This window comes from Maylandia zebra, linkage group LG16 (assembly GCF_041146795.1).
Source record: "Maylandia zebra isolate NMK-2024a linkage group LG16, Mzebra_GT3a, whole genome shotgun sequence".
NCBI classification, from domain to species: domain Eukaryota; kingdom Metazoa; phylum Chordata; class Actinopteri; order Cichliformes; family Cichlidae; genus Maylandia; species Maylandia zebra.
Window position 1 is genome coordinate 16395767 of NC_135182.1, and position 27192 is coordinate 16422958.

The window sequence follows — 27192 nt, forward strand, 5'->3', positions numbered from 1 at the left end:
GCAAAGGAGGAGGAGCCACTTGCCCAGCTTCGTTTCTGTACGCTACTTGTCACTGATCTGCAATCCGCGCAATAAAGCGTAAACCTGGAAAACAAACAACAGACTCGATTCGTGAATGGATTTTAATACTAACTTCGTGACATTGTAATGTGCCGTGCGGAAGACTATTGAAGTAAGTGCTTCCCAGTATCTGCTGGGAATAGTTTGTCCAAACAAAGACGTTGATACTATGGTTTACATTTCTGTAATGCACATTAGCGGTGCTATCACGAAGGAGTTTATTTGCAAAATAAATCAGAGTATAACCAATAACCCCAGTAACTCTGGAGAGGATTTCTTCCTCCCAGCAAAGGTTATAGAGGGGTACAGATTTTATCAGGCTGTGTGGCAGCGTCTGCCAAAATGTGTGTCCTCTCCATCAATAATAAACGTTAGCAGTTTTTCTTTGACAATAAATAATTTAAATAAAAAAAACATATAAATATACACGTCTTTGTCAGTAACAGGGCTTTTCAAAAATTTGCAAGTCAGTTTTGGGCAACCTTTCGTAGGCCTATTCGACTCCAACATTGACACATTTTTCCAAAATCTTAGGTCACGTGGGTTTCCTCGTTAATTATTCAAATTAGTTCACGTTGTGAAAACCCGAGTTCCTCTGAGCTAACGAGAAGATAACAATTTATTTTATAACCAACACCACAAGAGGATGGAACCAGACGAGTACAAGAGTTTGGTTGCAAATAAACTAAAACGCGAGTATCCAGCGCTTTTCACGAAAAAAGAGAAATTTCTTCTCCGAAGAAAAGCTGCTATTTACGACATTGAAGGTAATAACAGCAACTTCGTAGCGTTTATAAACCTCATCAATACATATATTAACACACACACACAATGGCAAAATGTGTAGTCTTAATTAGTCTTAATTAGCTTGACCTTTCTTTGACCTAAACAAAAACAAGAGAAGCCATTTCAAAGCGTTTCTACTGGCCAGGGATGTCATTGGACGTCAATAATTGGGTGGGTACTCAAAAGAAACTCTGTAATTCTACTACAGCTAACTTATTTTAAGATGAACATAGCAATGTTTCTGTATCTCTCAAATTAATTTACTGTTGTGTTTCTTACTGAATTGCTTTTGTTTTTGATTAGGTTTCCCAGTGTGCAGTTTGTCAGGCAAGTGCTGCAACAATTAATTAATGTAACTATGTTTTTCTTTTTAAGGTTTCTCAGCCATTTTAATTGGTTGGGATGGACATTATTGGGAAACCTACTGAAACCAACAGCGGACATCAGTATATTTGTGTTTTTATTGACTATTTCACAAAATGGCCACAAGCACACCCTTTGAGGTCGAAATCAGCCAAGGATGTGACAAACTGTCTCATAAAATTTGTCCACCAGTTCGAAGCACCAAAAAGGATTCTCAGTGACCAAGGCAAAAAATTTGTCAATTCTGTAAGTACTTTAGTCTTTGGCAAAAATATTTGGACACTGTTAGGTATTTTAGCACCATGGGAGCATTTACTGGATATTGTTTTATAGTGACATTATGCAGGAAAACTCTGTCATTCAATAAGGCCCCTTTGTTTTAGTTATTTTTCTCTTTGACCCAAGAATTGATGTGTGAGAATCACAGGCTGGTACAAGGTTGAAATACCACAGAGATCACTCCCTCAGCTACATTAGTTTCTTAATCTTTTAGGAGACGCCTGTTGAAGGCCAAATGGTTTGTTTCAGATTTCACTAATGAAAGAACTCTTCGTTTTGTGCCTTGAAAATATGTCGCTGAGATAATCACAATTGTATCTGAACTGATAAACTACACAAAGGATGCTTCTTCACCCCAGGCCAGGAGACGACTGAAGAACTGTGTTTTTTATATATTTAGGTTATTAATCATATCTACTGCATTAACCTTAGGATTTTTATTTACTATTTCGTATTGTAAACTGCAACCCTGTTCACATTTCTGCAAGCCACATTTTGCTGACAATACCTCATGCTCCACTTGGCAAGACACCCACCTAGTACACTCGTCACGTTCTCTAAAATCAGTAGAAAGCAACACAGACACCACCAATAAACCATTTTATGCACCCCCTAGAACAGGAACTAACGCCTGGTATGAAAATGCCAGAATAGCCGCTCGTGATTTAGGAAACCGTAATTGTTATGTCTGTTCAAAGGGTAATCCAGAACAGGTAATAGTGGGATATCCAATTTCAGGTTTTCCCTTAACAAAGATGCTATTCAAAAATGATAAAAAGGGGCCCTTAACAGTAACCCTGATTGAAGCGGTGCGAGTAGAACTAAGTCCTTTAGATTGTTTATTCATATACACAGGACAAGTCTCTAGTAAGGATGTTAGCATGATTGACAACCCTATCCACCCCTGCAACCCAATGAAGCGCCCCGAAGACCGCACTGAACCTCTTTCGCCCCCAACACAGGTGCGCCATCACCCAAATATCTTGATGACATGCATACACTGACCAAAACTTGAAAACATGAATTATGACGCACAAAACTATACATTCTTTTCTGACTCTCCAGGAGCACGCTGTAACGAAACATGGCTAGCAGCGAGTGTTGACAGGACACAATATAGACATATGTTTTCTTATATACATGCATCTATAAGTACGCATTCAGATAACTCAACAATCCTGCATTCGCCCAACACACTAAACGACTCGTACTGGGGAGGCATATTAAAAGGCTTTACAGCTTCGCGCCTGACCAGACCAATCCCACATGCTTATTGGATGTGCAATAATACTCTTAGATTAGCCTTACCTGTTAATTGGACCGGCACCTGTGGTCTAGTAACTTTAGCTCAAGAACTACTGATACAACAAACCTCGGATCTGCCTGTATCCAGCAGACGGACGAAACGCGCCGCTTATTCACATAACGTTTACATAGATGCTATAGGAGTTCCACGCGGGATACCAAATGAATTAAAGGCACAAGGAGAAATATCAGCAGGGTTCGCCTCAATACTACCGTGGATACAGGTAAACAAAAATGTAGGCTGGATCAATTATGTTTATTACAATCAGCAAAGACACACCAATCTGACCAATACGGCCCTTAAAGCCCTAGGAGAACAGATGTCTGCTACCTCCTTAATGACCATGCAAAATAGAATGGCCTTAGATATGCTGTTAGCTGAGAAAGGAGGTGTTTGTGCTATGTTTGAAGATGTTTGCTGTACTTTCATTCCCAATAATACCGCCCCTGACGGTTCATTCACACAAGCTATCTACGAACATTATTGCTAAGGATTGTCTTATTGCATTGGAGTCACACTGGGTTAAATATGTACACTTGGGTTTTAAGGGGTATTTATTATTTTCTTCTTTTTTTTGGGTTGTATGGAAGCCCCAAACGCAATTTCATTGTTCTTGACAATGACAATAAATAAATAAATACTAAATACTAAATACTATGAATAAACTTGAAGCATTGCAGATAGAACTAAGAGCCAATACAGGTCACGGTCAGTGGCTAGACAAGTGGATGCAGGACACGTTTGGAAAATGGAAGGAACTAATTGTAGCCTTTGTAACAGTTGTAGCATGTATTATTTTGTTTTTGATGATTATTGCCTGTTGTGTGATACCCTGTGTATGCTCAATGATAACCCATATAGCTACCAGTACAGCTACTTCAATGTATTTGCAATTGGCACAAATTGATCCTGAGGATGTGCCAGATGTTACCAATGATGTTCCTGATGTGTATATTGAACATTAGGTTGTGAACTATTACATTTTATGATTTGCTTTTTATATTATGTTATTACATTTGTGATTTTTCCTTTCTATTTGAGTTATTATTTTAAAAAAATAATAATAAAAAAAGAGTGGAACTGTTAGGTATTTTAGCACCATGGGAGCATTTACTGGATATTGTTTTATAGTGACATTATGCAGGAAAACTCTGTCATTCAATAAGGCCCCTTTGTTTTAGTTATTTTTCTCTTTGACCCAAGAATTGATGTGTGAGAATCACAGGCTGGTACAAGGTTGAAATACCACAGAGATCACTCCCTCAGCTACATTAGTTTCTTAATCTTTTAGGAGACGCCTGTTGAAGGCCAAATGGTTTGTTTCAGATTTCACTAATGTAAGAACTCTTCGTTTTGTGCCTTGAAAATATGTCGCTGAGATAATCACAATTGTATCTGAACTGATAAACTACACAAAGGATGCTTCTTCACCCAAGGGCAGGAAGACGCTGCCTTATCTTGGTCTGTACTGGTTTAAACTGATAATCTGCTGTCTCATGAATTTTACCCTCTATATAAACTGTTGTACTTGTGAATAAAGTTGAGTCAATTTGGGAAGACAACCTGAAGCAGTCTCTGTTTTCTTGTTCTCCCAAGCTGCTCCCGAGCTCGTACTAACACGCTGAATGGCATGCTTGAATATTACTTGAGAATATATTTGACTGTGTTACAGACTAAGGGACATTCTCTGCTGATAGGTGAAGGTACATTCTCTGCTGATAGACGTCCACGCCTCGAAGGAAGTCGATCCACGGATTAGGCCCTGGAAACCGTTTCCTTCAGACACATATTTGATTACCTTTTTGAAAATGGTTCCATTTCTGGTCTTTATAAATCTCTTTTTGAGATATTAGTATGACTGTTGTATATTTAAATTCTTATTGTAATGTGCTTATAGTCAGTGTATATTACTTGCTTTTGCAGCTCAACAGAAGGATATGCAGATTGTTAAACATTAAAAGAAGCCTCTGCTCGTTCTATCACCCACAAACAATGGCTTGGCGGAGAGAATGAATGGCACCATTCAGAGGTAAATTGGAGTGCATGCAGCTTAATGCATAACATGTTATACTTTTATGGGATTCACTTCAACTAAAACATTAATGCATGACATTTAACTATTAAAAAATTAAAATGATCTTTCATATGAATGTTTTCCATGTGCTTTCATTGTCAGAGGCCTCTGTAAGGTTGTTGGTGACCATCCAGAATTGTGGGTTGAGTATCTGGATGCTGTGATGTTTGGACCTTGGAACTAAAAAGCAAATGACCACCAAATACTCACCATATTACCTGATATTTGGCAGAGAGGCTCATTATCCAGCCGAAATCCCAGAAGAGTACATGGTATGTCTTTCTGTCTGTGACAAACTACATGAAAATCCCACAAAGAACCTGTGTAAGTTTTTGAGGCACAGGCAGATCAGTTTCAATACATGCATGCATAAAAGCACTACACCACTGAATATTTTTATGGATTGTTCCATCCCCCAATAAGTTTTCTTCATGTACAATCAATCCCAAGATACACTGAAGCTGTACCAGAAACGCATTGTCTTAAAACCTTACCAAAGACACTTAATGTTAATTTTCACTTTATTTCTCAGTTCTTTTATCTATGATCTGTGTGTCTTACACAGATTATAGTAATAATAGACATTGCTTTCGCAAGACATTCAAAAGCTGTTGAAACTGGTGAAGGACAGTGTGGTCAAAGCACAGGAAAAAACAGAGCAAAATAAAAATGATGACGAGAGATGTTGTCTTCAAAGTTGGTGACAAAGTTTTAAGAGAATTGAAAGTGTTAACTTTAACTTTATTCTTTCATGAGTTATTTGCAAGTTTCTCTTTGTTCACAGCCATTGACATGTCGAAGAGGTTAACACGTGAGGAGTGGATCGAAATTGTGTTGATATCTGGTGAACACAGTAACCGGATCGTTGCAGCAGATTTCAATGCAAGACACCCTACGAGACCACCCATCTCCCATGCTACAGTTAGCAAACTGCTTGCTAAGTTTCATGAAACTGGTTCAGTGTTGGATTTGCCAAAATGTGGACGCAAGAAAACTGTCACTAATGAAGAAACATCAGTGGCTGTCCTAGCTTCATTCAGCAAGAGCCCACAGCGTAGCACTCGCCGCATGTCACTGGAGAGTGGCATTAGTCGAACATCCCTTTGGTGGATATTGGCTACTCACAAATGGCACCCTTACAAACTCCAGCTACTGCAGCATCTCAACGAGGATGACCCAGATCAGCGCACAGAATTTGCAGAATGGGCAAAACAAAAATTGGAACAGAACCCTTAGTTCACGCAGAAGATTTTGTTCAGTGATGAGGCGAACTTTTATGTGAATGGTGAAGTTAATAAACAAAACCACCGCTATTGGTCTGCGGTCTCTCTGCGACTGTGTGTTTCCTGGGTGAGAGAGCGCCTTGTTGTTGTGCTAAGCTAATAGGCAGAATGCTACAGGCATAGCCCAATGACTGTATAGCCCTAAAGAATGTAGCCTCATGGGCAGTGTAGTCCGTGCTGCAGCGAGAATGGACTGCCATACCCGTTATGTGTCTGTGAGCGCGAGGAGGGAGAAAAAGGAAAAGTACGAGCTGTCACTGAGCAGAAACGGGAGCTGGAAGTAGAGCTGGGTGATATAACGATATGTATCGCGATATAACTTTTACTCGATAGAGAAATTAAGCTATCGCGATAGACCTCGCCGCTCTTGTCCTCTAAAAAAAAAAAAAAAAAAAAAAAGGTCAGCCAATCCAAATTAAGTAGCGCAGAGCCGAACCAATCACAGCCGCAGCGTCACGTCGCGTGACTTGTTACGTACAGCACAAGTGCCAAGCCGCACGTGTGTTTGTTTGGGAAGCAGCCAGCGGGTAATGGAGCCAGCACATAATGGGGGAAATGAGTGTGCCGACTAGAAAAATCAACCGAGCGTGACCGAAGAGAAAACAGATGATGGTTCCAATGCCGGAGAGATTGTCGAACGGAAGAGCCATAGAAGTTCCGTAGTGTGAAGGTATTTCGGCTATTTCAAGTCTGACAAAAAACAGAGTAGCGTGCACTGTAAATTGTGCCGAAAGCAAGTCTGGAAATACAATAAACTGGTGCATGCGTCACACTGTGCGCCACGTTATTGTTTCGGTGAAATGAATTTCTACAATACTGTTAATTCTACTCTCTGCAGTGTTTAAATGCTTACATATACACACAGTTACTGTCCGTCCACACATACGACTCGGTTCTGCTTCTATGCCGCAGCTTTGTTTACTTTTTCCCACCGAGGCTTCTAGACTTCTGATTGGCCAACATTTCTGCACGGTTAGGAATCTAGCGCCACCTGCTGCTTTGGCATGTTCATAGCAGCGTTTTCCTTCATTTCTGCCTTTATGTGTGGATGGGATTATTTTTTTTAAAACGAAAACGGAAAATCTCAGTTTTCAAAAACACCCGTGTACGTGTGGACGTAGCCTCAGTCTCTGACTGGAAGCACTAATTCGTCATTCGGCTTTTGTCAGACTAAAGTAACTGTTAAAACTGTTTGAAAAGCTCAGCTATACAACAAGGAGAGATTGAGAATTTCCTTTTAGTTCTCAGTTTATTTGATATTGACAAAAGTTAGTTTTGTCTGTTCTTCTGTAAAACAAACTAAGATTTATTTTTAGAATTAATACTTTGTTTCTAAGTGGAATTGACAATTTAGTCTGTTTCGTTTGTTCTATTTTGAAACTTAAACGCTTTAGCGGCTGCCTTTTGTGTAGTTTGCAATATTTGCCTTTATTTATCTGAAAAAGTCTCATGTTCCTTAAGTACATCTACCCTGTTGAACTTATTATGGGAAATAAATATTTAAATCAAAACAAGCTGCTGATTATTTCACATTTTACTTGTGAGCAACGGCACATTTAAATCTTACAAATATAGTTATTTGGCTTATATCGTGATAGATATCGTTATCGCCTGAAATGAAAAAAACATATCGTGATATGAAAAAATCTCATATCGCCCAGCTCTAGCTGGAAGCATGTAAATATAATAATAATAATAATAATAACCACTGCAGCCAAGAAGAGTGCCTGATGAGCCCAGTTGTAAGTAAGCTATTAAGACTCAATTGTACGCGGTGTTCCTGTTTTCCTCTGAAACAATAAGTTCCGTTGGAGCAGCCTTTCTCTGTCTCTCGCTAGCAAACCTGACCCGGGCAACAAAGTAAAGCTAGTTTTCGGCTATGAGCCGCGGACCTTCAGTAATAGTAATAAATCACATTCATGTAGTTGTAAACAGCAAGTAGAATGGGAGGGAGAGCCTTCAGTTTTCAGGCCCCTCTTCTGTGGAACCAGCTTCCAGTTTGGATTCGGGAGACAGACACTATCTCTACTTTTAAGATTAGGCTTAAAACTTTCCTTTTTGCTAAAGCATATATTTAGGGCTGGACCAGGTGACCCTGAATCCTCCCTTAGTTATGCTGCAATAGATGTAGGCTGCCGGGGGATTCCCATGATGCATTGAGTTTTTCCTTTCCAGTCACCTTTCTCACTCACTATGTATTAATAGACCTCTCTGCATTGAATCATATCTGTTATTAACCTCTGTCTCTCTTCCACAGCATGTCTTTATCCTGTCTTCCTTCTCTCACCCCAACCGGTCGCAGCAGATGGCCGCCCCTCCCTGAGCCTGGTTCTGCCGGAGGTTTCTTCCTGTTAAAAGGGAGTTTTTCCTTCCCACTGTCGCCAAAGTGCTTGCTCACAGGGGGTCATATGATTGTTGGGTTTTTCTCTGTATCTATGAAGCGCCTTGAGGCGACTTTTGTTGTGATTTGGCGCTATATAAATAAAATTGAATTGAATGATAATATATTAAGTAATCCAAAGTATTCAGAATACGTTACTCTCATTGAGTAACGTAACACGTACAAAATACATTTTGGGGCATGTATTCTGTAATGGAATACATTTTAAAAGTAACCTTCCCAACACTGGTGACCACTGAATAACCTTGAGTGCAGAGTGACAGTAACTATTCAACTCTTTTTAGGAGTTAAAACTAAACTCTCATTGAGTTACATTTTTACTACCACAGAGTAAAATTTAATTCATAACTAGAGTTCATTTTGATATTTTATAGTGTTACTCAAATGAAAAAAAGGTTTTCGGTATAAAATACTACAAAAACACCATACTGATTATTATGAATGTATGAATTTATTTATTAAAACAGCATTGTAATAGTGTAACATTCACCATTAAAACAGCTATTATAATGGCAGCTAAACAGTTGAGACGTGTGATCATATAGGCCTAACAGAATTAAAGAAAAAACTTGTAATTTAAAGAAAGCTTAAAGAAAGCACTTGTAATGCAGTGTTAACATGAGGAAGACTAAGTCTCCATTAAGCCAACAAATTAAATAATACAACTCTCTGACACAACATGAAATTGTGAATCACACCCATATAACATTTGGGCATCAAAACATTTGAAAGGTCTTAATTTCTCCCTTTCTAGGGCCAGTATCTTCTTAAGAATGGTTTCGTTTACTTGAAAAGCATGAAAATGATCATGGAAACATGTTTCATGCTCAACCATAACAAAAACAGCTTTACCATCATGCAAAATGATCAAAGCTATCTTGCTGAAAGCTGACATGTTTTCATAAGTGCCTGTGTAACACACACAAAGATTCTAGGTCTGACCAACTGTCTCAGCCGTGGGTAAAACGATGACAGTTAATAAAATTCTAAAAGATAATTTATTAACACAATAATCAAAAGGTAACAGATTAAACAGTCCAGTGTCCCATTTGTGGACCAAGTAAAAACACACAGTCCAAGTCCGGAGCCAGCTATGCCACAAAGCCAGTTGAACTCCACACATTAACTTGAACAGGGTTAGCAGTTGTCCTATGAGACCTACCACCCTGTAAATAGATAGCCAGTGGTCACTCCGGCCTCTGCAACTCGGCTGCCTTTAGGCTGTGGCATATAATAGGCACTGGCCTATACAGAGAGACAAAATAGCACCTTCACTATATAATTCACAGCACACAACCCATCCATCCCAAACAGAACAGGTTTCAGCACATTACATACCTGCACAGAGAGACAAACTAACACAGCAGTGTTTGTAGTGTGGGCTATAAGTAGACCAATGTATCAGTGCAATCAATTACACCTGCCTCTAATTAGTCCAACTCCATTATAGCCATTGGCTCACTGTAAATGTGACACACACAACCACTCCCAACCCAGTGCAGCTTCACACAATAATATGGAGATGAATTAATCCAGGCACATTAGTCTACCATGTTACACCTGTGCAAACAAAAAGCCCAACAATATATTCAACACCAATACACATTACCCAGTGTGTGAGTTTGACAGTGGTCTAAATCAACATGAAGATATGGAGATATAATTTCTGAGTATTCTTCAAACACATTTTAGCTGGACCAGACTCAACTGCTTTTAAACTCATACATTCCCAATGATAAGCTAATGCAAATTGATGTTTCCTTGAAAGTGGTGCAGTCAAATTCTTAAGGTTCTTAATACAGTCTTTGAAAAATTTGTGTTTGGCTTCAAATCTCATGGTCCAGATATGAATGAGAGGACCAATCTTTCGAACGCACCTCGGATAGTGGACCATGAAATGATGTTTTGGAATTAAGTTGCTTGATGGGTATAGTTCTCTAAAGAGTCTATGGTGTACAATAATCAGGTGCTTTAAATACACAGTCATTCCGTCAGTGATAGAGATTGGGAAAACGATGTTTAGAATGTGCAACAAATGCCAGTGCAAATCATCTTCTGGGATGAGATGAGATGAATGAATTCCCGCTGTTGTGCCTACATCAATATTGTACACAGAGGTCTGCAAAAATGTGTGCAGGCTGGACAGAGTGTCTTCATATTTCACACGTCAACGAAGTGACACTTGAACAGCTCATCAAATGCACGCAGTGATGTGCATGACTGACATGGAAGAAGCTTCCGATCCAAGACAATGTAGAAGCTGAAAACCTGTGCTTTCTAAGTCCCTGTGGCCAGGAGATATGGCTGGGGGTTTCCTTCATTATTCATGAGGTGATCCTCAAGGCTCTGGTAGGACTGAAACACAATAAAAAGCATAACTTTATAAGCCCCTTAGGTTAAGAAAAGGTGTTCCATGAACCACAGTATGTGGAACTGGATCCAACACTCATCTTCTTAGGACGTTTCCTTCCAGCTGGTTGTGGCGTGAGAAGATGCAGCAAAACAAGAAGAGAAGCCATGTCTGGTTGAGGGTATGAGCAGAAAAGAAGTGATCCATACACACATTATGCACACTACTGCTTTTTAAATAACTTTTAAAAATGAAAACTAAAATCACTACATTAATAAAATGTTACCTTGGGACACTACCTGGCTCATCAGCATAATCCCTTCCTTTGTTCAAGGCCGATTTCAGCAATCTTTTTAGAAGACAAGTCTCTTTAAGGTCTCTGGCTTCCCTGGCTACCTTGTCTTTAAAACTCGTGTTCCATTTTTCCAGGAACCTGGAAAAAATTCGACAATTTTTAGCCAAACAACTGTTTTAATCTGTGGATTATACATATGAACTACATAAGATACTGGACTCTTTCACACACCTCACATCTCCACACGCACTCTGGTTTTTCCTTTTGCACGCTTCTTATAATTTATAATTTCTTTTTATTAATAATTTCTTACATAAACTGTTATTTGCACATCTTACTGTAAATTTCTAAATTAAAGCTGTAATTTTTTGTAGTAATCTGTAAATATTACTGTCAATTCTATAATTTAATGGTCGGGCATTGCACAGCAATAAGCATTTCACCTCATGTCATACTGTGTATGGTTGTGTGTGTGACAAATAAAATTTCATTTTGAAATTTGAATTGGAACTCCAGACAGCTGGGCAGCCCAGCACCTGAGGGCTCTGGGACACACACCATCAGGGCCAGCAGCTTTACTGGAATGGAGTCTGCCCAGTTCCCTTGTGATTTCATCTGCTGAGAGGGACAAAGAGAGACAGGCTGAGGGGGCAAGACAGGGGGGAGGAAAATGGAGAAGATCGTAAGAGCTGGGAGTGGAGACAGAAGACGCAGGCAGATTTAGTTTGTTTGCACATTCAACGTCTCCATCTATTCCCACACCTTTCTTTTGTCTCTGGCCAGTAATGGTCCACATTCCCTTCCACACCTCCCTGGTGTTGTTTTCTTGGAGTTTGCTTTCCAGCTTCCTTCTGTAAGACTCCTTTCCCTCAGCAATCTTGGCTTTAAGCTCCTTCTGCACCAGTTTCAACTGTTCTTTGTCCCTGTTTCTAAAAGCTGTCTTTTTCTTGTTCAGTACAGCTTTAATGTCTTTGGTTACCCAAAGTTTCTTGTTGGGGAAGCAGGGAATATTTTTTGGGGGAACAATAATATATAATAAAATAAAATGACCGTAATGCAGCATCTTCCTGTGGCTAAGCCTCTTCCTGCCTCTCTCTCTCTTTCCCCCTCTCTCTCACCTGTCCTCCTGGGTTTGATCTACCTAATCAGCAGGGAGCCGCAAGGTGAGGAGGTGTGAGGGAGACAGCCAGCAGTGAAGATGACCGGGCAGACCGATGTCGACATACCAGGTGAGCCTTGCTACATATTATAAAGCCCTTGGCTTCATGCACACCTAATCATACCTAACACAGGCTCCATTTTGCTCACGGATAGCATGTTTCTATTTCTGTCAGCCTGCTGATACTTAAATGGCTTGAGCTCTGACAGCAGGCTTGGCTGGGATTTAGTGGGTGTTAAGTTCGGGAAGTACTTAAACTTTCTGTCCCTGGGCTTTCTAGAGATGAATCACAGACAGCAATGTGCAAAATTCTTGAACCGCTTCTCACCTAAAACCATGTCTTTGAGCAATAGTTCTCTTTAGGACACTAGCTGCTGTTTCATTTATTTTCAGTCCAGTCTCTATGCCTGACCGTTTTCAGGGGGATATTTTAATTTTTATTTGTTTGTTTGTTATTGTTGTTAAGCCAGTTAACACTGACTTATGAAACACAAGTATTAAAAAGACACCTAATTTAACAGCTTGTCATAAAACACAATTTGTTCTCATTTCTTTGGCACCTTAAATCATATAAAAAATGTCAAAGAAAACATATTTGATAGGCATGAAACAGTATTGTTGCAACCACAAGATGATTCCTAAAGAGCTATTTGTCAAAAACCTAAAAAAGATCTTATCATGGTGTGCAGTGTGTTCTTAAAAATTTGAGGAAACTTTACAGTTGTAAGATAAAAGAAGGTAGCAGGCTTAATAACCATCTACAGAAGATAAGCAGTATCTGAAAATCATGTCCTTGAGAAATCCAGCAAAGACCTGACACAGGAACTGAGAGATGCATCTGCCCTTCAGCTGATCCATTTACTGTTCACTGAAGTCTCATCAAAAATATTCTCAGTGGAAGGGTGGCTGTCAAGAAGCCATTATTAAAGAAGTGAAACCAGGAGAAAAGGCTGAGGTCAAATTGCAAAATAACTGGTCTGGCAGCAGCTCTTATGCAGTGATGAATCCAAATATGAAATTTTTCGTTCAAATAATTGCCAAAATACAGAGGAGGTCAGGAAAGAGGTACAACCATCTGTAAAACCCTGTGTGAACCCTGTGTCATGGTTTGGGGCTGTGAGAGTTCAGACTGTGTTTAAGAATAAAGGTGGTCTAATATCAACTTCCAAGCTTGTAAGAATTACACAGACTTGTTTTTTGCCTTATAATGGTGTATTTCCATGTATGTTTGCATGTTTCAATAGATAACTGCACCTCTTTCCCATTTTCATAGCAAAATATATATTACAAAAAAGAGAGGTCGCTGAAGACCTTTGCACAGCTCTGTATTTGTCCATCTGTTACCAGAAACAGGAGCAATTTTCACATTTGGAAGGACCAGCTTTGCTAATAATGTTCCCAGCAAGTTCTGGCTGAAGAATGACCATCCAAAGAAAACGTCATGTGGCGGAGAGCACTCTGCTGTTATCACAGGTACACTGTATGTATATTTTAGTAATGAAAGCTGACATTGTTCACTAATAACATTCTTTTTGTGCCTGCAATGGCGTTACAGAAAATGGGAGGTTGCTGATGTTTGGTGGCAACACATGGGGCCAGCTGGGGTTGAGAATTAAGCCTAGTGCCAGGAAACCAACCTCTGTGAAAGGTTAGTATTTTTCACCGTGGCTGGGTCATATTGCATCAAACTAGTTATTTTTTGTGTAAAGCATAAAAAAAAATAAGCCCACATGACTTATTTTGTTAATCTAAGCCCCAAAATATAGAGTACAGTGCAATACAGTTTTATATACTGGGATCTTTATAATTAGAGCTATTTGTATCTATTCAAGCTATTTTGTTATATTTTGTAACTTATATATTACTTGTATGTAACCAGTTGTGTTGTATTGTTACTGTTCTTACTGTCTTGGAGCAATTGTGACCACATAGTTTCCTCTGGTATTGTGATTCTAATCACATAAAAGACAAAAAAATGTGAGACAAAAAAGGCAGAAAGTTGAGAAAATGTGTGATAAATTTGAATTATTTTTAATTGTTAACTAATGACCAGAACCAGAATTTGTTAGTCCATTAACAAGAAGATAATTGTGGTATTTTGAAGCCATTTTACTCACTATAATTACTGCATTTCCTTTCCAGCCTTGAAGTCTGAGAAGGTGAAGCTTGCAGCTTGTGGGAGAGACCACACAATTGTTTGCACATGTGAGACAATAAACAAATATTTAATTACACGTGAGAGATGTTTCCATGAACACTGTTGTCCTCAAAATGAGTATACTTGTATATTTAGTTCATGGCAGTGTATACAGTGCAGGTAGCAACCAGGACGGGCAGCTGGGTTTAGGCCATTGTGACAAGTCTACATACTTTCACCTGCTCCGCCCCTTCTGCGACTGGGCACCAATCAAAATGCTTTCTGCAGGATGCAACACCTCAGCCGCCTTAACAGGTTTGAACAATGACGATATAATAAGTTTCTCTGCTAGAAAAGATGATCTGGGCATATGTAAAGTGTATGTACGTATGTGTGTTGGTAGAGGATGGGAGGCTGTTCATGTGGGGGGACAACTCTGTGGGTCAGATTTCTTTTGGGGACGAGGGATTTGCTGCAGAACCCAGAGAGGTCCACGTTGGAGAAGCAGTCATATGGGTGTCCTGTGGGTATAAGCACTCAGCTTTTGTGACAGGTACAACGCAGTCCAGCCACATGCATCACTGCAGTAGGTCCAATGTTAAATGAACCAGTCTTCAATACTTGTGTCATTTATTGTGTTGGATTTGTCCCAGTTTATGGTCGCCTCTACACGTTTGGTGAGAGTGCGAATGGAAGACTCGGTCTTCAGGAGGAGCAGCTGGCCAATCACAGAATTCCTCAGCAGGTGCAGGGAGTCCTGGGTCGTGTCACCCGAGTGTGCTGTGGAGGAGAGCACACAGTGGTCCTCACAGGTATGCTAACAATTTGTTATTTTTAAAGAAAAGCATAAAACATCTGTGAAAGGAGCTGGTTAAACAGCGATGGAAAAGGTATTCAGGTCTTTAACTTAAGCAAAAGTATCAGTGTGCCTGATAATGATTTTCACATTATTGTGGGAAAAAATAAGGAGAAAATACTATCGCTTTTACTGTATGCATTAATATGTATGCAACATTTAATGTCAGCTGATCAAAGTAGGGCTGATTTTAACTGTAAAACACATGTGGTGATCACATCGTGTTTCCTTCTTTAAAATCTGCCACAGAACTCAACTTGTTTGATTATGTTAGACACTTTAAGGGACAGAATAAGTGATCTCAGCTCAAATGTAGCACAGACACAATGAAGAAGAACATCAAAATAAATTCCCCTGAGAATAGTGCTCTTGTACAGTAGTTGAGTAAATGTACTATACATCGCTTTGAATCAAAAGGGTTCTTTCCCTCTGTCTGCTTTGCTGTGCCAGAGAAGAACGTGTACACATTCGGCAGAGGTCAGTACGGTCAGCTGGGCCACGGAACATTTCTGTTTGAGGTTCATTTGCCAAAAGCGCTGCAGCACTTTTGTAACAGCAAGGTCAGACACATCGCGTGTGGAGAGAACCACACAGCTGTGGTCACAGGTAAGCCATCTTTGAAGGTCATTGTGACTTTAAAAGTAGCATTTCCCATTCACCTTTTTAGATGTCCATGCATGTTTTATATATGAAAGCATATAAAGGCCAATAATAACTCTTTTAATGGAATATAATATATCTACAAGCTTTAAGGAAGGAATTATTTAAAAAAGTTTTTCTGTGATAAGTTCAAGAAACAAACTTCTTTAGGACATATGACTTGTGTACCACGCATAATTAAACACACAGCAACAAACCTGTAATCAGGTTAAAAGTACCATTAGTGAGGTAAATAAAACAAATTAACTGATGATGAAGACGAAGTGGAATCTCTTTTTTCCCCATCCAGCATAAACATGTCACTGAGGTGCTGTTTAATCACACAGCAGCCAGTCTGCCACTGTGAGGTGTTCAAATGCAAGTTCAGCAACTCACAAGCTTTCTCTAGAATTTGCTAAAGTGACTAATTTCATAAACTTTCTCAGATGTTGTCTGCCTCTAGAGGTATTCAGTTGATTATCACCACATGTGAGTCAGTTTTCGAGGGGGTAGATAAATCCAAGTTTTGTCAGTTAACTAAATGATAAATCTAATTTCAGCCAAACAATGTACTAAAAACCAATATTCAGTATTCAAACTTTTCATTCCTATGTGCATTTAAAAAGGGAATTAAATAAAAATCAAGGATTTTGTTGTTTATAAAATGTGTTAAAAGCAAAACGACTTCAGCCAGGATAGAAAACCTTCAGTCTGTGTTTGATGCATTTATCCTCCCCCTGCTCCACAGACAGCGGGCTGCTGTACACGTTTGGTGATGGTCGTCATGGAAAACTCGGGTTAGGGGAGGAAAACTTCATCAACCAGTTCAGCCCGACACTCTGCACACGTTTTCTTCAATACGCTGTTCAGTCAGTAAGTGAAGGTGATGTGAAGGGCTTTAAAAGTAATCTTCATAATCAGTCAACTCCCTCCAAAAAGGCCATAAAATGTATGAGAGGCACCACAGCTTGTAACAGGAAGCCTACTACAGCAGGATGTATCCACAGCACCATCAGTGATCGATAACAGAATATTCTTCACCAATCACCCCAGGAAGAGCAGCTGAAGCTGTGCTCACAGCCAGCACCTGGATACTTTCAGAGATCAGCCTTTTAATGAGTAATGAGCTCTGAATGGATCGTGTAGTGTCACATCATATCGCCTTTCTTTGCATCTGCAGGCTTTCTCCTATTTGGCAGCTGATTGTTCATAGGGAGCAGTATTCTTAGATACATCAGAGGTAAACTTCTCTCAAAGTAAGGCAAACGTAATCTCGAAAACAATCTTGCTGTAGCCTTGAGGGAGTAATATCCTGTATGTCAGCAGGTAAATGAGTGAAGAGCAGACTGAGAGTTAATCAGCTAAATGTAACAAAGATGTTTTCTTGTGTCCTCTCTCCCCGTCAGGTGTCGTGCGGTGGTCACCACATGCTGGTCGTGGCTACACCCAGGCCAGCAGAGAGCCAAGAAGCGGTGCCAGAGAAGGATGTCTTAATCGCAGACTACTTTCTGGAGTCAAGTTTTACCAAAATCATCTTTAAAAACAAGTTCATCAGTCCAACTCCACCATCACCACTCTCAGCCCTCTCAGCCCGGGCACGCCACCGAGACAGAGTGAGACCCTTCAACTTACTGCTCATTTTTAAAACACTTAATTCAATTCAATTTTATTTATACAGCGCCAAATCACATCAACAGTTGCCTCAAGGAGCTTTATATTGTAAGGTAGACCCTACAATAATTGTTTTTTATGTTATAGTTTAATTCATGGAAATAAGTTACCCAAATCTATTTGGCCCTGAATGAAAAAATGATCGCCCCCTAAACCTAAGAACTGGTTGTGCCACACTTGGGCAGCAAGAACTGCATTCACGTATTTGTGATAACTGGCAATAAGTCTTACATCTCTGCAGAGGGATTTTAGCCCACTCTGCAGGATTTTTTTTTTATTCAGCCACATTGGAGGGTTTTTTTCTAGCATTTTGGATCTCCATTGGATTTCTACGGAGCCCCGCAGGGGACATGGGAGAAAAAAAAATTAAGACGGACTTTTGCGAGATCTCACAAAAGTTTTAGCCGCATTCTTCGGACGCCGGCTCGAAGCCAACCGGGAGGTCGAGGCACGATGTGCCGGGAAAGCGGTGTTCCACCCGGCTGTAGTAGGTCTCAACCTCCCGTTAACGGGAGGTTAAGAATGCGGCTAAAACTTTTGCGAGTCCCGAGTTTGTTTTGCGAGATCCCGAGTTTGTTTTGCGAGATCTCGCAAAAGTCCGTCTTAATTTTTTTTTCTCCCATGTCCCCTGGTTCTCAAGATGTTTTTTGGCAAAAGTGAGACGAACCTTTGTGTTGTTTTAGATCAGCAGTGGTTTTCTCCTTGGTGCTCTCCAATGGATGGATCAGACTTCCAAAAAAATGTGGTTGACCACAGTTAATTCATGATTCAACAAGGGTGCAGATTACTTTTTCACACAGGGCCAGGCATGTTTAGATACCTTTTTTCCTTAATGAATTTAAAAAGTGCATTTTGTAATTAGTCAGGTTATCTTTGTCTAATATTAAATTTTATTTGAGGACCTGAGTGTGATAAACATGCAGGCATGTTGAAAAAAGAAATCAGTAAAGGGGTTGGGGTGGAATTGATTTTTTTTCTTTTATTTTTTATTTGACCTGTGCAGTCATGAAACAGGTATTTAAGTGTATTTTATGCGATAATAAAACGTTAAACATTTGAAACCCATGCTTGCAGAACCCCTTGGAAAACTTGTATGACCTGTATTATATCAATAGGGGGCAGTGTTGCACCACACTGCAAATCTGCCACTGGTTGCTGACGCTCCATAGATGCATTTCCAAACTTAAACTCGAGAATCTCGTTTCCTATTTTTCAGGTTCGTTCTGTGGAGTTGTTTGGGGATAAGTTTCAGAGCCTCCCACGGCTTAACTCTGACTTTCTCAACACATCTCGGCAAAGATCCAGAAATTCCCTAACTCTGAAAACCCTTTCAAATGATGCTACTACCCCTTCATCATCCCCTAAACCAAAATCAGAGGTGACAGGAAGCCCACTTCTCTCCCCCAGATCTCGATCCATATCCCCTCAGAGTCCACTGTTATCCTCTAAGGCATCAACCCCACATTCACAATCATCATTCACGCTTCAAAGTAAAGCATCCACGTCTGCTTCTTCTAAGTCTAAATGCAAAAAGGTGCCCTCTCCTTTGCTTTTACCAAAGTCTATAACAAAATTAAACCCCAGCAGTCCTGTAGCTACTAAAATGACTGCAAAGCCTAGACTAAACCGAGCAGCAGCCACTAAGAAGCCTCTAAGTAACAAATTCTCATCTCCTGTGCCACCTAAAGAGCCCTACACCCCGACTAGACCCCCCAGTAATGTTTTCATTAAAAATCTAAAGGAGGAAGAACATTCTGCCCCAACACAAACAGGTACTTGAATTCTATGGTTTCAACAAGTGGCAATAAATGTTATAGCCAGCTTTTAGCTGATGCTTGAGCGGGTTTAAGCTGTTTAACCTAATTTTGTCTGTTATTTCAGGAAATGTTAAGAGACAAATAATCACTGAAGAAGTGGAGGAGAAAGAAGTCTTTTCACCATATATGGTGAGAGAAGACATTTTTGATGGCTCATTATGCGATGGTTTCTCTTAGATAGAGCAGATAAATACAGTATAGTCCACAGAGTCTTAAATGTAGAGTGAGACGACTGTTATTTTCCTCTTCTGGCTTCTTCTCTCTGGTTTGGATTAAATGCACTGCAGGGCAGGAAGCAGCAACGTAGAACACTCTGACTTTTTCCAGGAAATGTGCATACATCAGCATACGTGCTGTGTATACTGTATGTGTGTGTGTTCTTGCAAGTGTGTGTGTGTGTGTGTGTGTGTGTGTGTGTGTGTGTGTGTGTGTGTGTGTGTGTGTGTAAAGAAATTTTCCACTTGGTAAAACAATGAAGAAAAATATAAAATTGAATATCTCTAATGAATCTTCATCAGCCAGTTTCAGATATTTGGACAGCTTCTGCTGATACACAAATTTGTTTGGGCTCCAGCCCCTAGATGCACAAACACACACACGGATACACACACACACACACACATGCAGTGCTTTGGAAAAGTTCTCAGGAATCTTGCCACATCTCATCAGTGTTTCCACAACCAGTGATGAAGCAAGTTGAGAAAGAGTCTCCTACTTTGCTGTGTGCTATGGGTTACTGCAACATGTGGTGCCCCCCCCCCCAGCAATCCTGTCCTCACTGCAGGGGTAAATTTGTGTATTTGTGTTTGCACAGTACTGTATGTGTGTCCTCACATGTGTGGGTTTTAAGTGTGAGAGAAATTTCAATTTTATTTATATCATGCTAAATCACAACAACAGTTGCCTCAAGGTGTTTTATATTGTAAGGTAAAGACCCTACAATAACACAGAGAAAACAGAGAAAACATATCATATGACCCTATGAGCAAGCTTTTTGGTGACAGTGGGAAGGAGAAACTCCCTTTTAACAGGAAGAAACCTCCAGCAGAGCCAGGCTCAGGGAGGGACTGGCATCTGCCGCTACCGGTTGGAGGTGAGGGGAGAAAGATGGTACAAAGACGCGCAGTGGCAGAGTTCCAGAGATGACTAATAACTAATGATTGCAGAGAAGTGTATAAACGCATAGTGGGTGAGAAAGGTGGCTGAAAAAGAGAAACTCAATGCATCATGGGAATTCCCCAGCAGCCTAAACCTATTGCAGCATAACCAAGGGAGGATTCACGGTGACCTGATCCAGCCCTAAATATATGCTTTATCAAAGACGAAAGTTTTAAGCCTAATCTTAAAAGTAGAGATAGTGTCTGTCTCCCGAATTCAAACTGGAAGCTGGTTCCACAGAAGAGAGGCCTGAAAGCTGATGGCTCTGCTTCCCATTATACTTTTAAATACTTTAGGAACCATAAGTAAACCTGCAGTCTGGCAGTGCAGTACTGTGCTGGGGTGATGCAGTGCTATAAGGTCATTAAGATAAGATGGGGCCTTATTATTCAACACCTTGTATGCATGGAGAAAGATTTTAAATTCGATCCAGCATTTAACAGGCAGCCAGATGAAGAGAAGCCAGAATAGGAGAGATATGCTGTTGCTTTCTAGTCCCTGTCAGTACTCTTGCTGCACCATTTTAGATTAACCGAAGGCCTTTTAGGAAGTTTTTACAACATCCTGATTATAACGAATTACAGTAGTCCCGCCTAGAACTAGTTTTTCAGCGTCAGTCTGAGACAGTGTAAAAGTGTAAAGTGTGCGTGTTAGTCCCCATAGGGAAATAGTTCCTCTGCATTTAACCCATTCACCCAGTGAAGCAGTGGGCAGCCACCAGTGTAGCGCCCGGGGAGCAGTGTGTAGGGACGGTACCTTGCTCAGGGGTACCTCAGGGTAGCCGTTCAGTGGAGTCGAACCACCACTCTACCTACTGAGCTATCCCTGCCAGTATGTTTTCTAAAATAATCAGTAATCAAGAGAATAAAATATTGTATTATACATAGGTATTTAATGAAAACAATCAATTTTGGAGAGAAGGTTTATGAGGTGCTGAACTTGTTTTTAAACACCTCACAATGGCAGACTGGCTGCTGTGTGATTAAATAGCACCTCAGTGACACCCTGTGAAAGATTTTCTACTTCAATATATAGAAAAGTTTCAGCTAAGACATCACAGACAGTGGATTTATGCTGGCATCAGGTAATCCACTGGGACTGTATCCGAGCTTGACTTTGTGGTGTTATGCTTGATTCTTGGTATTACAAATGAAATCTATATATGTGTAATTTAGCATGAATTGACATTGAAATCGTTGAGATTTAACAGAACTTTTACAGTCATTGGTGGTCAAAAGGCGGGTTCACTGTGACATCATAATTTTCAGCAGAAACACTTTTTTTCATTCACTTTTTGTCAGTGCCATAACTCGGGAAGAGAAGGGGAATATATTTCACCAAACTGCTGACACTAATTATTCGTGCACACCTACTAAAGTCTTCAGTGCAACTAATTATACGAGTCTGCCCTGACATTCTATTTACACTTTGAAAACCACTGAAATATACCTCTAGTAGTCTATAATAGTAGGGTGCAAGTACAGTAGGTAGGTAAGATGATATTTAAAGCATTAAAAACACATAAAACATTGAACAAATTACATATGCAGTTATACTGACGGCCGCTCCGCTTGTGCAGCTTTCCTTCTTTAATCTACTTTTCTTTTTCGTATTATATCTTTCTGAATCCTTATGTGATTTGTTACAGGGAAAGAAAAAGGGCAGAGCTTTTAGACATGCAGTAAAGGAAGAAGAACCATTTGCACAACAGATCCAGACTAACGAGAAGACCGACCGAAACTCCCCTAAGGTTTTGCCAACAGAGCTTATGAAGGGCCCCAGCACCTTGAAGACAGAAGTGTCTCCTCTGAAGAGCACAAAGAAAAATCACAAAGTGACTTCAAACAGCAAAGAGAACATCACCAAGGAGTCCAGCAACATCAAACCTTCAGAAAACAGGCAAGCTCAAAAGCAGCTCCCGCATTTTAAATCATCACAGCAAGATAAGAGGAAACCGTCAGAGCATAGCACAAAAACACAACAGACGCTGACAGATGCACAGGAGAGAGTGACTGAAGTGAAGCACAAGACGAGGAAAACTGAGGATTTGAGAGAAAGTAATGAACCGAATGAAGAGGATAACAGCTCTCTGAAGAAAGGCTTGACAAGGACCCCAAAAAAGGAGACAAAGAAATCATCATCTTTAGATCCGAAATCTCCTTCTATCAAGGTCAGTAAAGTGAATCAAGCAGCCAGTCTAACATCCACAGAAAATGCCGTAAAGGAAAATGAAGCAACTCAGAGGGGAAGTGATGACGTCAAACCTGTTGAAGTGGCGAGTCGGGGGACACGGCGAGTCAAATCGACTCTAACAAAAGATCAGCACAAGGTTAAATCTGTACCAGGAGTGGATGCTAAATCGCCAGCAGCACAGGAAGAAAACACAACACCTTTTAAGGCTGAAACCAAGAAATCTGTCTCCAGAAAAACACCATTGCAAGTTAAGGGAAAATTGCAAGAGCTTAAACCAACACCAGTCAAGGATCAAAGTAAATGTGCAGAAAATCCCCTCATTGAAGGTGAAAGCAAAGAAAAGTGTGAGGAAAATGAGTTAAATTGTGCCAAAGACGCCACTCTGAAGATGAAAGGTGGAACTGTGGATGAGCAGAAATTGTCAAAAATAATGGACAAAAAGACGGCAAAGGAATCCGGTGCTGAACAGAGGGCAAAAACAAAACGAAGAGGAGGAGGCAAGGAAGAGGAAATCAGAGTTAAAGGTGAGGGGGATGTTGACTCTGAGAATAAGATGAAGGCTAAACCAAAGAGTGAAGCTTCCAGCCTGCCGTCATCTCAGCAGGATACACCTACAGAAGTGAGAGGTAACCCAATTTCCCCTCAAAGCCCAGAGGTGGATTCTCCTAGAGCTGCAAAACCCCTGCGAGGCGCTAAGCCTGTTGTTATGGATTCCCGTGTTTCTGAAACAGATGAAGAGGACACTTGGGGCAAGAATGGGGGAAAAACAAATTGGGGAGAAATTCTCAGTAATTCAGCGTCACTTCTTCCAGTTGCTGGGATTGCAGGTGCAGCTATTGAGGTCCTTCGTGAGGCAGTGACAAGTGTGCAGTCTGACAGTGACAAAGCCACCTCGACACCCTCTAAAACGCTCAGTAAAGTCAGACAATTCACGAAGCAGAGTGCAGTTACGGAGCCGTCCTTGTGCTCCACATTGTCACATTTTTCTTCCTCGAATGAAACGGAGGATGGCCTGAAGACAGATGCTCAAGCTGGTGTTCCATCGGAATCTGTAAATGAATCCCAAGAAGTAGAAAATGATGACAGCAGTTGTGATCCATCAGAGGGGGAGGCAGTGAAAGGGGGCCTGTCTGAGCATATCAGGGGTGAACACATGGAAGATTCACAAAAAGAAGTGGAGGAGAAATCCGACAAGGCATCTGGAGAGGATGAGGATTCTGAGGATGGGGGAAAGAATGAAGATGTCGAGAGTGGAAGTGACAGTGAAGATAAAAGGGAAGAATGTGAGAGTAGTAGTGACAAAGAAACAGGAGAGGAGAGCAATACGGGAGAGGGAGAGGAAGATAATGTATCTGAGGAAGAAGAGGGTGACGAGAAAACAAGCAGGAGTGATGAAGATGAAGGAAGTGATAAAACTAATGCTGCTGAAACTGAAGGAGAGGAAGAAAGCAGTAAGAAGACAAGTGATGGATTGAGTGACTCTGATGGGAGTGAAGGAGCTGAGGAGGAAGAGGAGGAAGGTGAAAATGAAGAGTCCAGTGATGAAGAGAGTAAAGAGGATAAAGAGAAGGAGAGTGAGGATGAAGAGAAGAAAAGCGGTGATGAATCAGAGAGCGATGAGAGCACGAACCGAGAGTCAGAGGGGGAGGAGGACGGAGAGGAAGGAGACACTGCAGAATCTGCCAAAACTGAAGAAGAAGAAAATGATGAAGATGAAGAGGGCGAAACTGAGGAACAAAATGATGCCTCCACAGAAAATGAGGATGAGGAGAAGGACTCGGTTGAAGATGAAGAGGCAGATAAGAGTGAAGGAGAGCAAGACAGTGATAAGGGAGAGGAAGAAGAAGATAGCGAGGCTGATGAAGAGGAACTCCAAGATGAAAAAAGTGATGAAGAAGAAGAGGAAGAAGGAGGTGAGGAAAGGGAAGAAAGTGAGTCCGTAGGTGATGGGGAAGCTGAGACAGAAGATGGAGAGGATGAGGACAAAGAAGAGAGTGAGGAGGAGGAAGAGTCTGCAGAAGAGGAAGAGGAAGAAGAGGAGGAGGATACAGGGGACGAAGACATAGAAGCTGAGGAAGAAGAGGAAGAGAAGGAGGAGGATACAGGGGACGAAGAAACAGAAGCTGAGGAAGAGAAGGAGGATACAGGGGATGAAGAAGAAGAAGCTGAGGAAGAGAATGAAAGTGAGGAAGAGGAGAAATCAAAAGGAAAAAATAAAAGCATGGAGCCTGCTAAAAAAAATCTGTTAGAGAGTGATGAAGGGGAGGAGGAGGAGGGGGAAGGTGAGGAGGAAGGGGAAGAAGAGGAAGAACAGCAAAAACAGACAAGGCTAAGAGGAAAAAGGAAAGACATGAAAGGTAATGATGAGGAAACTGATGATGAAGATGAGGATAGTGAGGAAGAGGGTGATGAAGAAGAAAGGGATGAAGAGAATAAGGAAAAGGGAAATGAGAACCAGGAGGAGGAGGAGGCAGAAGAAGAGGGAATTGAGGAAGAGGAAGAAGGAGATGAAAATGAAGAAGAGGAGGAGGAGAATGAGGAAGAGGAGGACCAAGCAAAATTAGCAAAGAAAAAAAAAGAGAAGCGACAGAAACCGCCACCAGACAGAAGCAGCAAACAGAAAGAAGCACCCAAACCAGCACCGAGGACCAGGCAGAGAGCTGCAGGGGGGGCGAAAGCTGAGGACTCTCAGCAGTTCTGGAACGATGTCCTGCCTCAATACCTAGACCTTCAGTGACCACGCCCACGGTGAAGCCACACCCACAGAAATCTCAGCTAAACACGAGGTTCGTCTGAGTTATTCTTTATGCTCTGAAAACACATAACAAGTGTGTCTAAGCACTTTTCAAAAACCCTTACACTGTCCAAGGCAGTCAAGCCATTTATACTGCAGTCTAAGTTTTGTCAAGAACTATTTTCATGTGCGTATTGATATCCATGTGGTGCTCTGTGTAGAACAACACTAAAGTGGTGTATTTGGCACTACCTTTGTCAGGATCCTGGGTCTCCTGAACCAGCGTTTTTAGTTCTTTGTGATTTTTGTATTTTGTACTCGTGTGATTTATTCTATGGTTTCTAGTTTTGATCCCCTGCCCTTCATGTTTCTCTGTGCCCCCTCTGTTCCGTGTAAGTCTCTGTGTTTCTTAGTTGCTGTCTCCACCGTGTCAAGTTCGCGTCTCCGTGTTATACTTCCTGTTTTACTTTGAAGGTCTGTGTCTTATGTGAATGTGTTCTGCTTTGCTTCCTTGTCTCATCAGTTCTGATTTCTCCCAGCTGTGCTCTCCTTCTGTGTCTCATTCCCCTCGTTACTTCCCAGTGTATTTAAACCCTGTGTTTCTCTGCGTCAGTGTTGTGTTGTCCCTCAAGCTGTGTGTTTCCTCATGTTCCTCTCTGTAAGTTGTAGTTCATATTTTCCCCAGTTTAGTTTTGTATGACTTCCCCTGCCAGCAAATAAAGCTGAGTTCTTTGTGTTTAAACCTTGTGCCTGAGCGCCTGCATTTTGGGTCTGGCTCCTGCCTTCCACACAGCGCTTCTTGACAACCTTAGCTTAAACCTTAGCTTGAGGGCACTGAAGCCAAAATGTGAACACATAGACTTGACATGACTTAACTGTTTTGCGAATTTGCTTATTTTGCACATGAGTGACATTGATATTTATAAAGAAAACACACTGAGAATGACATATATTAATAATAATAATAATGATGATATGGAGGTACGACACACTAGGTTCCAAAGAAGCTCAAAAGCTGCAGCTGTTGAAACAAATGAACGTTTAAGATAACATGATTATGTTCAATGGACACATATATTTCCAGGTTTCAGTGTATCTAATTACGCTGCTATACTCACGAGTCACTTGGATGGATGTATAGCTAACAAACTGTGAGATGCCATCATGTCAATGTGGATCAAAATCTCTGAGGAATGCCATGAAGACAGTCATTAGCAAATGTACCTAAAAGTAACTGGTGATGGTATGTTCCTATTGTCTTAACCCTAATCAGAGTGTTTATGTATTTATTATAGAGCCTTGAATTGAATACTGTATAATTTTCTAATGTATATCTAGGCTCCAGTCTTCCACCTGTTCTGATGAATGTATATAAAATACTGAAAACAGCTTTTTTATGAGTCAGTTATTTCAGAATATTTCATATTTGTCAAAACATATTACGTTTGCAGCAAAAAGTGTACAATGAAGTACTGAAACATGTCACACAGAAATAGGAGAAAACTTGTGTTGATCACAGTGTAGTTAATAGAAAAAGATAATAGATAATAGAGAAAGCATTTTGATGTGTGAGTGTTGTTTTTAAGACAAAAACATCATTCAGTTGGGCTTAAGTTAAATATGCACACATA

At 40.6% G+C, this 27192-nt stretch overlaps 1 protein-coding gene across 5 annotated transcripts; it reads left to right on the forward strand.

The window, feature by feature from the left end:
• The first annotated feature begins 1 nt into the window (after position 1).
• rpgra (retinitis pigmentosa GTPase regulator a) lies at positions 2–26949 on the forward strand. 5 transcript variants are annotated; one of them, XM_076874843.1, is made up of 18 exons: positions 2–172; positions 1222–1455; positions 4718–4823; positions 4971–5140; positions 5653–6821; positions 12347–12426; positions 13704–13829; positions 13912–14004; positions 14499–14561; positions 14650–14808; positions 14897–15046; positions 15147–15305; positions 15800–15955; positions 16737–16861; positions 17395–17601; positions 18876–19431; positions 19541–19605; positions 22283–26949. In XM_076874843.1, exons 6-18 carry the CDS (start codon positions 12396–12398, stop codon positions 25562–25564), a joined length of 5172 nt encoding a protein of 1723 aa, XP_076730958.1. In that variant the 5' UTR covers positions 2–172; positions 1222–1455; positions 4718–4823; positions 4971–5140; positions 5653–6821; positions 12347–12395; the 3' UTR covers positions 25565–26949. The 5 variants fall into 5 exon arrangements, with proteins under 5 accessions (XP_076730958.1, XP_076730959.1, XP_076730960.1 ...); XM_076874844.1 differs by lacking the exon at positions 2–172 and adding an exon at positions 204–827; XM_076874845.1 differs by lacking the exon at positions 2–172 and adding an exon at positions 863–1017.
• The last annotated feature ends 243 nt before the right edge of the window (positions 26950–27192 follow it).

Coding starts and splice junctions, on each gene's coding strand:
- rpgra (XM_076874843.1), top strand. CDS start 12,396: ATGACCGGGCAGACCGATGTCGACATACCAG. Junction 15,047..15,146: donor GCACTCAGCTTTTGTGACAG/GTACAACGCAGT, acceptor GATTTGTCCCAG/TTTATGGTCGCCTCTACACG. Junction 19,432..19,540: donor TTCTGCCCCAACACAAACAG/GTACTTGAATTC, acceptor CTGTTATTTCAG/GAAATGTTAAGAGACAAATA.